Below are 12,424 nucleotides of genomic sequence, written 5' to 3' on the forward strand. Positions count from 1 at the left end.
GGACAGAAGGGTATTATTTTTACAGTTTTTCAATCTTCCTTTTAGGCAATTCTTATCCAAATCTTTGAAGCTGGCATACTGCTTTTGTTGTTTGTTCCAGAGCTCCTAACAAGTATGCTGTTCCACCCAGAGAAACCATTGACTACAATTGCCAGAAGGTATTGAAAGGAGGAGTGTCATTCTAGTAAGGGGTGGGAAAGGAGGACAGCTACCTCCTTTGGGCACCCTGGGAAATTCCAGCCTCTGTCTGCTTTCCATCTTTGCTTTGGTGATTTCTAGGAAAGGCTGATATAGAAGGGGGAACCCAAACTGAAGCCTTACAGTAATAATCTAGTACCTACTCCCCCACCTCCAACAGGCAGAGAACAACAGAAGAGCCACGAACAGCTCAGAGAAGCTGGGACACAAGGCTCTTGTCTCCTCTCTGTTTGCTGGGCTGAGATTCTCAGCGCAGCAGGGAAGGAAGGAGACAGAAAGGAAGACCAAGAAGCAGTGATGTTAGTTACATGTCAGCTAAGGGACTCCACCTTGCATGGGGAATCCTCTGCTGGCCTGTCCCATTCCTTTGGGCCTCTCTGTCATCTGAGCAGCCCAAAGAGGTCAGCCAGGAAATCTGCTCAGCAAGCTGATGCAGTGAATCACACAAATTACAATCAGACAACACTGTGATAGGGACACTATGAATTAAACACAGTATAAAATGACAGAATGCATGTCACAAACGTGAGGGAAGTCTTTCCCTGCCGTAAAATTTCAACTACAGTAAATCAAGAGCTATAATGACCATAAACAGAATTTGCAACTAACCACAAGCAGAAGAGCGGCTCATTTCTCCCGTGACTTCTAACTCCTTTAGAGTTTGAACTCTTCCTGGCAGTTAAGAATACAACGAAAGCCTTTGTGAGGATAAACTGAACACATCAAAAATAAAAGTGAGTCCTCGCAGGGGAAAAAAAAAAAGACACGAGATCCAGCAAGTAACCTAATAGTAATTTGAAAAAAAATCTATCAAGTAGTCTAGAGGAAAAGGGCTACAATAGCCTTTATATGTGGCACTGAGCTGGACACAGGAAAAGAAAAGGGTTTCTTGCACCCTTTTGGACACAACTCTATTGAAGCTAAAGCTTTTAAGAAAACCAAACATCTATGCAGAAAGACACACAATGCCAAAAGTAAGAATTTTTTTTCCACAAAATGTAAGGGATCAAACATAACCAGTTTTTCTGCTTTCACTGGTCATCTGGAGAACAAGTCACGTGAGGCACATCTGATTTATCTTTATTAAACACGACAGTAAGAATTCCTTTGCTATTCTACCAGACTCTTACAACAGCCGTCAAGTCAACAGATCATGGCAAAGCCAATTTGCAAGCTGCAAAACTGGAAAGAAAAGCAACACTGCTATGAAAATGGAAATAGGTGGAGAAATATCTCATTGCTTGTGGTTAGAGCCCTGAACAGCAGAGAATCCTGCCCTTCAACTCACTGCTAATGCACATCAATGGAAGAAATTCAAGTAAACGGATAGGGGTAAAACTGATTATTAATTATTTTAAGGTCTGTAAGTCTATGGAGGGCATGCAATTGCTAATGGGACGTGAAGAAGGTTCTACCTAAAGTGAAACACATCCATTGCTGATTTACACCCCTACCACAATAAAAAAATATCACTTTGCCAGTGCAGTTTTGCCCATTTTTAGCCCAAAATGAACGATTTTCACCCCACAAAAGCACAATTTCATTGATGTAATAAATATAAAGGTATGAAATTTCCTTCTTTGGCTTGAAAGTGAAAGAATACATACATACTGACATATGAACACAGTGCAGTAATTTTCCTAAAATAAATTCAGCAAAGTTGAAACAAAAAACCCCCCATTAGATCTAAAGGAAACATGAGGATCTTTCCCCTCAGACTGAATGGAGCAAGAAATTATTCACTTGAGCAGAGTAAAGCAATTGCTTTAATTTCCACCCCCCCAATAATTTGCTTTACTACCTTTACAGTAGATTCAAGAAGACAAAACCTATGATTTACACAACATAAAAAAATAACATAAGCATTGCCTGCTAACACATGGCTTAAGCCTGGCACCCTAATAGACAACGCTTTGTTTAGCCTTGTGTCATCATGTTTGAGGTTCCACTCCTCTAATTCCACTTTTAAATACAGGGCCCAATCTAACATCCACTGTGATTAACAAGATGCTTTCCATCAAACTCAGTGGGTATTTGGCAGTACCTCCAGAGACTTCGCTACTATGTGAACCTTTTCAATGCAAAGCTAAGTTTTGGAGTTGTACCACTTGAATTAAACAGTGAACAAGGTCTGACTGGCTTTTGGGCTACCAGAGGAAGCCAGAGTGAGCAGCCTGTAATGCTGTAACAGAGCTACACTACAGCCAACAAGCTGTCTTCCTAGTATAAAGCCCTTAATGTTCCCTCAAAAAACTGATTAAAAATCCAACCGATGAAATACATGTTATTTTTAAAGTGGTTATTAAAGCAAAGAACATCAGCATGGCCTTGCAGTTTGGTAAGCCCCTTAAACTTATGCAAATAATAACACATTTTCTGCATTTGTGCTTTGAGTAAAGTTGGCAAAATGGAGACCTTTAAAACTGATTGCTTGTTTTGGGCAACTCATTTGGCTGAGTACCTCTGAAAAGGAGCTCCCCACAGAAGCATCTCCAACTGGATATCCCAGATCAGTAAGATTAAAACAAAATATTGAAATATTGAAAAATTCAGTCTTCTGTTGCTTATTCATCGGTCCATAAACTGTTAGAACTGATATAGATTTAATTAAACAAGTATACCATTTGATAGCATTCAGAGTACTATTTTCAAATCTAAACATGTTCTCCCTCAACAGCTATAAATAGGAATATACACATTAGGTACACAACTAGCAAGGAAATGCAACCTTAAAAACTTTTTTTAAAGATAAGAAAAAAACAACGTAAAATCCTTAATGAGGTGAAAAAAACCAAAGTAAAATCCTTAATGAGGTGAAGTTGATTGAAATGATCTATTTTTCATCCAGTCTTAGCTCAGGACAGTAATCTCAAAGCCTGGAAGTCATACTAACCAGTTTGAGTTTAAAAATAAACAAACTCAATGGCAATGAAGGGCTTTCATGAAAAAGAATGCAGAGCATAACCAGAATGTTTTGGGAGTCTTCCTACATTAATTTGTTTCAATTGTCATTACTGAAAAATAGAATTGCTGCAAGGTTATGATTATTATTTTTTTAACAGAATATCAAATATCAAATAATAGTGTGATGTGAATCAAGGAAGAAATTCAGTTTTGCTGAAACATTTACTTTTTTCCAGAAAAGTAACATGGAAGAAAATTTGCTTTTAAGCTCTGTCTTAAGCAAAAAAAATAACAAACAGAAAAAAGAAATAATTCCGATGAAACCACAGTTTTCACCACGTTTACTTCTAGTAAAATTTCATAAGAAACACATATTTCTGTAGAAAATTTCAGAATTGAATCCTTATTGATTTAATTTAAGAAAAAAAAAAGGCATTTTCTAGTCAGCCTAAATAAATAAGTTAAGTAGGCTTTCAAATGGGAAAGTGAATTTGGATGTTCAGAGGCATATCTTACTTCAGGACAAATTATATTCTCCCCATAATTTGCATTTCTGAACAAACTGGATAGTAGAACACTCCTGTAACCAGGGAAGAACCTTGCGTAGAAAAATGGAAAAGTGGTGGATGTTACCTAGCATGTTGTGGTAAAGTGGACTGTCGTGTCCATGGATAGTAAATGCAGTCATGACTAGCGGGACCTCTACACCTGCAGGCAATTACAGAACAAAAGACGTCATTTGCCATTCACAAGGACATGCACATGCATGCGCCCTTGTCCACACGTGGAGGATGGAAGACACACAGGGAACGACCACTCAGCAAGTACCTATCCATCAGGCCGATGCAGTCCTCGATACGTGGCCCTATGCACCTGCAGCAAATCCAAATTGAAAATAGGGAGAAAAAGAGAGAAATCCGTTATTTACAGATCCAAGAAGTAGGAATCCCCTCTTTGTGTCACATTCTTAATTATAATTCTTAACAGAGGCCCAAGTCACCACAAAATTATGGCTTGTGACAAAAACAAGCTTGCAACAGGAACAATAATAGCAACATAAACAGCACTCTAAGGTTGGACATATCTTGGCTCAAACAACACTTAAGGCAGGTTTCACCTGCATACGTGGGAGTCCTGACAATAGACTTGCTTTTTCTGGATGTTGTCTGAATCATCAAACCAGTGATTACTGCACAAAAGCTGTTCATTTGCAAGATGAGACCTCCAGGAGCACAACGCAAAACTTTTTTCTGTAACTGATACAATTGTTCATTCTCTTCTAAGTTCCTAGCTAGGGGAACTGCAGAAGTATTTTGGAAGCTGACTATACTTTTATCAGGGAAGCTCAAGGATAAACTTTCAACAACAAACACCAGAGCAAAACGGTGTCTGCCGATTCAAGCATTTTATTCTGCTTTCCTTAGATGCTGCCAAAAGTCCTCCACCTGCAAAATCAGCAGGTGCTCACCAAAGGTGATGGGAATGCAGGGAGTTGCTTTATGCAGCAGCACTAAAGCACAACCACTGGGAAAGAGTCTGTGAAACACAGATATGCGTGGATTTTCCTCGCCTTCATGAAGAGCAGTAGGTGAAGCGGTGTCCTAGGTCCTCTGCTTTCAAATAGCAAGTCAAATACACATTTACACAGCAGTGGCAGTCAGGATTCTGAGAGATATGTAAAGTTAAGCTCTTAGGGGTTAAGACAACCCGACACCCTTTAGTGTTGAATGCCTAGCTAGCTCCTCTGTAGCCATGGGGAAGTATATCTAGCTCTCAGAATTTTAAGGAAACCAAACCACTTATTTCAACTCTTTAACAAGATCTCAGAACCGTTTTATTAACAGGGTTTTTGGCTGTATGTCTAGAAGAGCAGGTGATCTGACACATCAGTAGACTGAAACCTCACTTCTGTTGAGGCATTTTAAAAATAAGGTATGATCCCCAACTCTTTTTAAAGTCTACTGCTTTCAGTTTGGCTTTGATAGAGGGAATGCGTGTCAAAAATCTGAAAGAGTTCAAATAAGCTCCCATGAGATCTTCTTTCCACTTCACCATCACTTGCCACTCATCAGCTTTTGCTGCATTTAAAGTAGCTATCACTCTGCCATTATAAAATAAATTCAATGAATTCCATTTCCCCTTACCTGCCCATAAGGGAGAGCAGAATGATAGTGAACCTTACCTCTTGTTTGTTTACTTCAATTTTTATTTTTACATAAAAACTGTGACATGCAAACAAAACTTGTAAGGATCTCCTCAATAATGGTTTCTTTCAGCAAATATGCGGACATAAAAAGGATTCATTAAATACCCAGGTGGCCAGATAATGCATAAAGTGGAAAGGGTAGATTTAAATGCAGTTCAAAAACTTGAGAGAGAATTCTTGATGGATGTTTTCTGAAATTTCAGCTTTCCTGGGCTTCAGGACTTCAGAATTCAGGACTACCTGAGTTCTAACCTGTCTCAAATATATCCAACATTTCTTCCTTCCACGGCATTCTCAGCAATTTGCAGAAAACCATTTAGTAATGAAGAAGGCTGAAAAAAAGCTGTTCAGATCTTCCATTTCCTAGCATGTCAAGAAAAGCTAAGCTCAGACTCTTGCTATAAATAAAACCAAGGCCCTCCTCAAATTAGAGGTCTGAGAGCCCATTACTAGTTCAGGTAACTGGCAGACTAACATAAAGAGCCTATTGTCTTGGCTTCATTTCACATCTGTACATTTATTCTCTCAGACTTTTGGAGAACAGGACTTAAATCCAAGAAGAAAGAGCTGTTTGGACCTCACCCACTCCAAGTTGAGATACCATTGATTTTTATTTAAACCTGTAATCTTCTTCAGTTGATTTCCCAGTCCCAAACAGAAAACCCTGTCCAGGTGCAATTTCCATTACTCCTGGTCATGTTGAACAGTTTCCTGCTCCCTGACTGGCTCTCCTGAAGACATGCAGTACTGTGTGAGTAATGACAGTACCTATTAACAAGCCGATTTGCACCATCAAGTCATTAGCTATTTTTCCTCTGGAAGTAACTTCCTTGGTTTCAGGCTTTTTGACACATATTATGTACAAGTGTGACACAATCGTACATCACACTGGTACTCCATTCACCCCCAGGGTTCCTTCTTCCTTCTTCTCCAGCTTGGAGTCTGGAAGATATTTCCATTTCCGAGTTTTCTCTGTAAAATGAACTCGTTAACTGATACATGCCAATTTATTAATGATAAATTCAGCAGCTTACAACAGTCCAATATAGCTTATACAGAACATTACATTTGGAGCTCATTCTAGCCTTACAGATAATCATCCTCTGAAAGAAAATGATGAACTAAAACAGTTTTGAAAATTGGAGTAACAACTGTTTTTTCCTGAAACAATCCTTTTTCCCTCTGTCACAAATACTGTCTCTCATCAACTTTCCTTAAGATCGAAAGGTGGGGTCTTAACTGTTCACAGATGTGGAGCAGCAAAGCCATTTCTAGTCAGATGAATTCTCAAAAATCTTTGCCACTGGAAACAAACAAAACTGATTATACAATAGCATAAATGGATTAACTCTGGACAGGAGAAAATCTTGGTTGTGTTGGTGACCTGATCATCCAACTATTGCTATGGATAAAGCCAGACAACTTAAAACCAGGGGGTTACTTAGCTAACAGGAAATGCATAATAACAGTGATAGTAAGAAACTGAACCTGGGGCAGGGGGTAGGAGGAAATTTCACATCAAAAAATAGTAACAGTTTCTTATTCAGAACTTGTTGCCATTGAATTTGCACTATAGTTTCATCTGGAATTAGTAATGCCTTCCTAAAAATACACCTAAGCATTATAGGCAAGAACGTACTTCTGCCTTAAAATCCCTTCTGGACCACACACGTGTTGATAAGGCTCCCATGACTTCTCTGGTTTTGGCTTAGAAGGAAAACAAAGTTTTGGTGAAGAGCAATACACTTCCTTCAAAAAGTTGTGTGAGAAAATGTCTTTCTATGTTGAGAGAAGGTGTCCAGTGAGATCTCCCATTCGTGTCCTGCCCAGCGAGGAAGCAGACTGTCAAATGCTATTATACAATTAGTATTTCATTTCTGTGAAAGAGTTCCATTTGGGCTAGCTCTGCAAGAAGAGGTGCCAAATGCTTTCTGACTCTTGAACTAAATGGGATAGCTGTCCCATGAGCCTCTGATCTGCTCCAAACTGGCTTCAAGTATCTGATTTTTATCATGGGGATGCAAGGCCAAGAGCACAGTTGTGGTATCCAAGGAAGTCACTCCTTGATAGTTCTCTTAGTCAATATAAGATCATTAACCAGGCTGGATAATTACACACCTATTAACATAACAGTCATTATACTTGAATAAAGGAGGAGAATGGTGTTATTAAATGTCATGCACCGGGGTGTAAAGCAATCATCTGCAAGTGCATGACGAAATTGTGGCAAAACACTCACAGGAAACACAGAGGTGGGACAGGTACCTTCATTGGTGACAACAGGTGGGGTTGAATAGAAAAAAGGTATGAGAACTAACAATCCATTTTAGCAAGCAGCCTGATGCAAAGAGGGCAGAACTGCAGGAATGAGATAATACCACACTGGGAGCACTGCTCTGCAGCAGCTCAACATTTTTTGACAAGTATCTAAGCTGTGCTGCAAGAGCATCGGGTTTATTCCAGCAATTGATCTAACAGAGAGGAGAACAGACATGCTAGATGAAGTAGAACTATAGCTTCTCTGTACCGTTCAGTTGTGAACCAAATATCAAGATGTGCTCCTTCCAAAACCCGTTTCACTGTAGAATCCTGATTGAGGGGAATTTCACAGAAACTATTCTATGTTTGGGTTGGAAGGGACCTTAAAGATCATCGAGTTCCAACCACCCTGCCATGGACAGGGACACCTCCCACTAGACCAGGTTGCTCAAAGCCCCATCCAACCTGGCCTTGAAGACTTCCAGTGATGGGGCACCCACAACTTCCCTAGGCAACCTGTTCCAGTGTCTCACCACCCTCACAGGAAAGAATTTCTTCCTGATATCTAATTTAAATCTCCCCTCTTTCAGTTTAAAACCATTACCCCTTGTCCTGTCATTACGCTTCCTGACAAAGAGTCCCTCCCCATCTCTCATGTAGGTCCCCTTCAGGTACTAGAAGGCTGCTATAATGTCTCTTTGCAGCCTTCTCTGCTCCAGGCTGCACAACCCCAGCTCTCTCAGCCTGTCTTCAGAGCAGAGGTGCTCCAGCCCTCTCATCATCTTCATGGCCTTCCGCTGAACTCACTCCAACAGGTCCATGCCCTTCTTATGTTGGGGGTTCCAGAGCTGCATGCAGTACTCCAGGTGGGGTCTCATGAGAGTGGAGTAGAGGGGCAGAATCACCTCCCTCAATGTGCTGGCCATGCTTCTTTTAACGTAGCCCAGGATACAGCCGGCTTTTGAGCTGCAAGAGCACATTGCCAGGTCACATTGAGCTTCTCATCCACCAACACCCTCAAGTCCTTCTCCTCAGGGTTGCTCTCAATCCGCTCTCCGCCCAGCCTCTATTTGTGCTTGGACCTTGCACTTGGCCTTGTTGATCTTCATAAGGTTCGCATGGGTCCACCTCTCAAGCCTGTCAACATCCCTCTGGGTGGCATCCTTTCCCTCCAATGCTCCACACATCTTGGTGTCAACAGCAAACTCGCTGAGGGTGCACTCAGTCCCACTGTCCGTATCACTGACATGGACATATACAGCACTGGTCCCAATACTGACCCCCGAGGAACACTGCTCATCACTGCTCCCCACTTGGACATCGAGTCGTTGACAGCAACTCTTTAAGTGTGGCCATCCAGCTAATTCTTTATTCACTGAGTGGTTCATCTGTCAAATCCACGTATCTCCAATTTAGAGACCAGGATGTCATGTGGGACAGCGTCAAATGCTTTGCACTAGTCCCGGTAGATGATGTCAGTTGCTCTTCCCTTATCCGCCAATACTTTAAACTCCATCATAGAAGGGGTTCATAGTAATTTCTAAAGGAAGGGTATGAGACTAGAGAATTCGGTACTGAAGGAAAAAAGGAAAGAGAGTAACTGATTTCCCTTCTCTCTGTGGGCATATTCTGCCCTTGACAATATTGGCAATAAGACACACAACCCATAAACCCCAAACATCTGGGGCCATCATTAACAGTTTCATTAACATAATCACATGCCACACAGTCTTTAGGAACACTAGAAAAGAATACCCGTGTTTACACACAGATTTGGGGGATGGTGAAGTGCTGTTTTTATGAGGGGTAACAAAATACCTAAGAATAGACACATCTTTGTCAGTAATAGTATTTGACTCATGGGAAAGGCACAGCTCCACGGGAGATAACCACACCTTTGCATGTGTAACCCAGTGAAGCCTTCGGCCCTTTTACTAGTGGTACTTTTTCATTTCTCTGGGCATTGGCACATGGTGCTAAATGAAGTATTCTTTCACCTAATCAGCTGCAGAAAAAGAAAAGAAGGGAAAACTGAAAGTTCAAGGATTAAATGACAACGTAACTCAGCATAAAGGAACCCTGTGTCACCAAGGGTTGCCAGTGAACACCAGCACGTTCAGTTAACAACTGCCCGGTGCCTCTTCCTATCTGTTTATGAACTAGAATATCAGATTTTCATCACAAGGCATAAAAGCCTCTCTCCTTGATCCTGTTCCATCCAGGGAGATAAAGCCAAACAACCACTTGCAAAATACACCGATGCATATGAAGAAGTGTAAAGGCATGAGAAAACATTCTGCTCCCTTCCTGGTTTAGGAGAAACACAGTTGTTCTACAAAGATTAGCAGTAGTTAGAACAGACCCCCCTGAAGAGGGGAGGGAATGGGAAGAAGTGTTGCATTGTGGTCTTCTGAGAGGCAGCAGAGCTGCACAGCGCTTCCTATGCAGGGTGGACAGTAAATCATCTACAGCTGGGCTTGTCAGATTGGAACAGAATTGGCACTTCCACCATATATTAAAGCCAGGACCAGAGGTAGTGAAGTGAGCTCATCTTTTCATATTGTTTGTTCTTTACACTCTTCTTCCACAGTAGCAGCATTTTTCTTATTGTGTAACTGATTTAAAGGGTCTGAGGGGAAGACAAATCTGTAACAGATCCTGTCTGTGTCTTTGCGATCTCACTTTCATTTCCCTAATGGCTCTATTGTAATTAGATTTGCAAAACCAGCAAAAGGTCTCATTTTGAATAGCAACAGCTGTTGACATCAAGATTACATTGAATAATTTACTGGTTTAATTTTAGCTGCTAAACAATAAGAGCCTCTTGTCAAAGATTATTTCACTGGCTGAAGTTTTGTCTCTTTTCCCCTGGCTGCCTCTCCCTTTCTTTGTATGCTGGACACCACCATCCGCCTCATGGAAAACACATTTATAACTTGCGTGGCCCATGCAAAACAATAGTTGTGTATGTGACTACTATTATTTTGTTGCACGGATTCTTAATTCCGGCTCGGATACATGAGCTGTATATTTCCAAATGTAACAAGGGATTCTGGGCACTTACACAGGACTTGAGAAATTGATGCTTGGACTCAGATCCTTGTACACAGTGTGGTTTCAGAGAAACCTTTTGCATCAGTCTCTGTGTGAAAAAGAGGGCAGTAACGCTTTTGTCTCACGGTAGTGCTGATAGATCAGTTCACCAATAAAAAGGAGCAGAGATGAAAATTCTGTCAACAAGTATATACTAAATAAAGTCATTTTACAGGCCTACACTTAACATTAAGTATCGATGGCAGCATTTGCTACAAACCACTGCTAGCTAGAAGAAAAGCTAAGAGTGTTGCTATGAAAAGTTGTTCTCCACAGTTTTCAAAAGGGATACAAGCTTTTTTTCTTATAAGCTGCTGGATATTCATGACTGGAAACCAAATGTCATGAGAGACCTGAAAATCAAAGGTTGCATTACTGCTGCACATGCTCTGTTTTCAGGACTGGGAGAATGCTTTACCAAAACAAAGTGAATGTAAATCATCATGTGCTATAAACAGTAAATAGGATGGCTCACTTCACAGAATTTGCACTTACCCTTGCGTGCAGTTTGGATGACATGGATGGCACTCACGATCCTCATCGGCGTATTTGAAAATGAAGCTGTTGGCCCCCTGTAAGCCATCAGGACATTTTTCCACACAATTTGGACCATCCTTAAAATGGAAACACTTTGTGCAATGGTCAGGTCCCTGTAGAGTGCAGAACAAAGAAACGCAATACATTCAAGTTACTCTATCTTTTCCTGCTGCACTAGAATTGCAGCACTCTCAACAGTAACTCTAGTAGCATTTCTTACCCTATGAACAGTGAATTAGCTGTATGGTTCCAGTTTCCATTAAGGAGCAGCAGTAAGATGTGTAAATGCTGGAGCTTTTGGCCGTAAATTTATTCTGTAGAGTATAAGACTAAAGTCCAGCTTCTGAACAGGTTTCTCAATATTATCATAGAATGGTTTGGGTTGGAATGAACCTTAAAGCTAGTTCCAACCCCTCTGCCATGGGCAGGGACACCTCCCACTAGACCAGGTTGCTCAAAGCCCCATCCAGCCTGGCCTCAAACACCTCCAGGGATGGGGCATCCACAACTTCCCTGGGCAACTTGTGCCAATGCCTCACCACCCTCACAGGAAAGAATTTCCTCCTAATATCTAATCTAAATCTCCCCTCTTTCAGTTTAAAACCATTACCCCTGGTCCTATAGCTCCACTCCCTGATAAAGACTCCCTTCTCATATCTCCTGTAGGTTTCCCTTTAAGTACTGGAAGGGGCTCTAAGGTCTCCCTGGAGCCTTCTCTTCTCCAGGCTGAACAACCCCAACTCTGTCTTCATAGGAGAGGTGCTCCAGCCCTCTCACCATCTTTGTGGCCCTCCGCTAGACCCGTTCCAACAGATCCCTGTCCTTCCTCTGCTGAGGGCTCCAGAGCTGGACACAATACTCCAGGTGGGGACTCACCAGAGCAGAGGAGAAGGGCAGAGTCACCTCCCTTGACCTGCTGGCCACACAGGATGCTGTTGACTTTCTGGGTTGCCAGCACACATATTATTGGTGTGCTTAACACAACAGACTTCATGCTCACTTTAACTCTGAGAAATTTCCCGTAACATTGTTCAATACTGAACCACATTTGTAAAGCAACTGCAATGGCTTTTCAGTGGGATCCCCCACCTCTGCACTGCAGAATTATTTTCCACACTGCATTCTCCCTGTGGTATTCGGTCACCAGAACACTGCAGAACTAGCAGGTCTCCTTCGTCTTAATGCAAATATAGCCTAGACTATTATGAACTACAAACCAAGGCTCCT

At 41.4% G+C, this 12,424-nt stretch overlaps 1 protein-coding gene across 1 annotated transcript in view; it reads right to left on the reverse strand.

Annotated features, from left to right (window-relative positions):
- ERBB4 (erb-b2 receptor tyrosine kinase 4) overlaps positions 1 to 12,424 on the reverse strand; it is a 401,663-nt gene that overhangs the window by 144,346 nt on the left and 244,893 nt on the right. The window contains exons 15-16 of the mRNA XM_074145843.1: positions 11,156 to 11,310; positions 3,736 to 3,810 (exon numbers count right to left, since the gene is read on the reverse strand). Of these exons, the coding sequence (XP_074001944.1) occupies positions 3,736 to 3,810; positions 11,156 to 11,310 (230 nt within the window). The remainder of the gene's footprint in view (positions 1 to 3,735; positions 3,811 to 11,155; positions 11,311 to 12,424) is intronic.

The sequence above is a fragment of the Numenius arquata genome, chromosome 3, assembly GCF_964106895.1.
Source record: "Numenius arquata chromosome 3, bNumArq3.hap1.1, whole genome shotgun sequence".
NCBI classification, from domain to species: Eukaryota; Metazoa; Chordata; class Aves; order Charadriiformes; family Scolopacidae; genus Numenius; species Numenius arquata.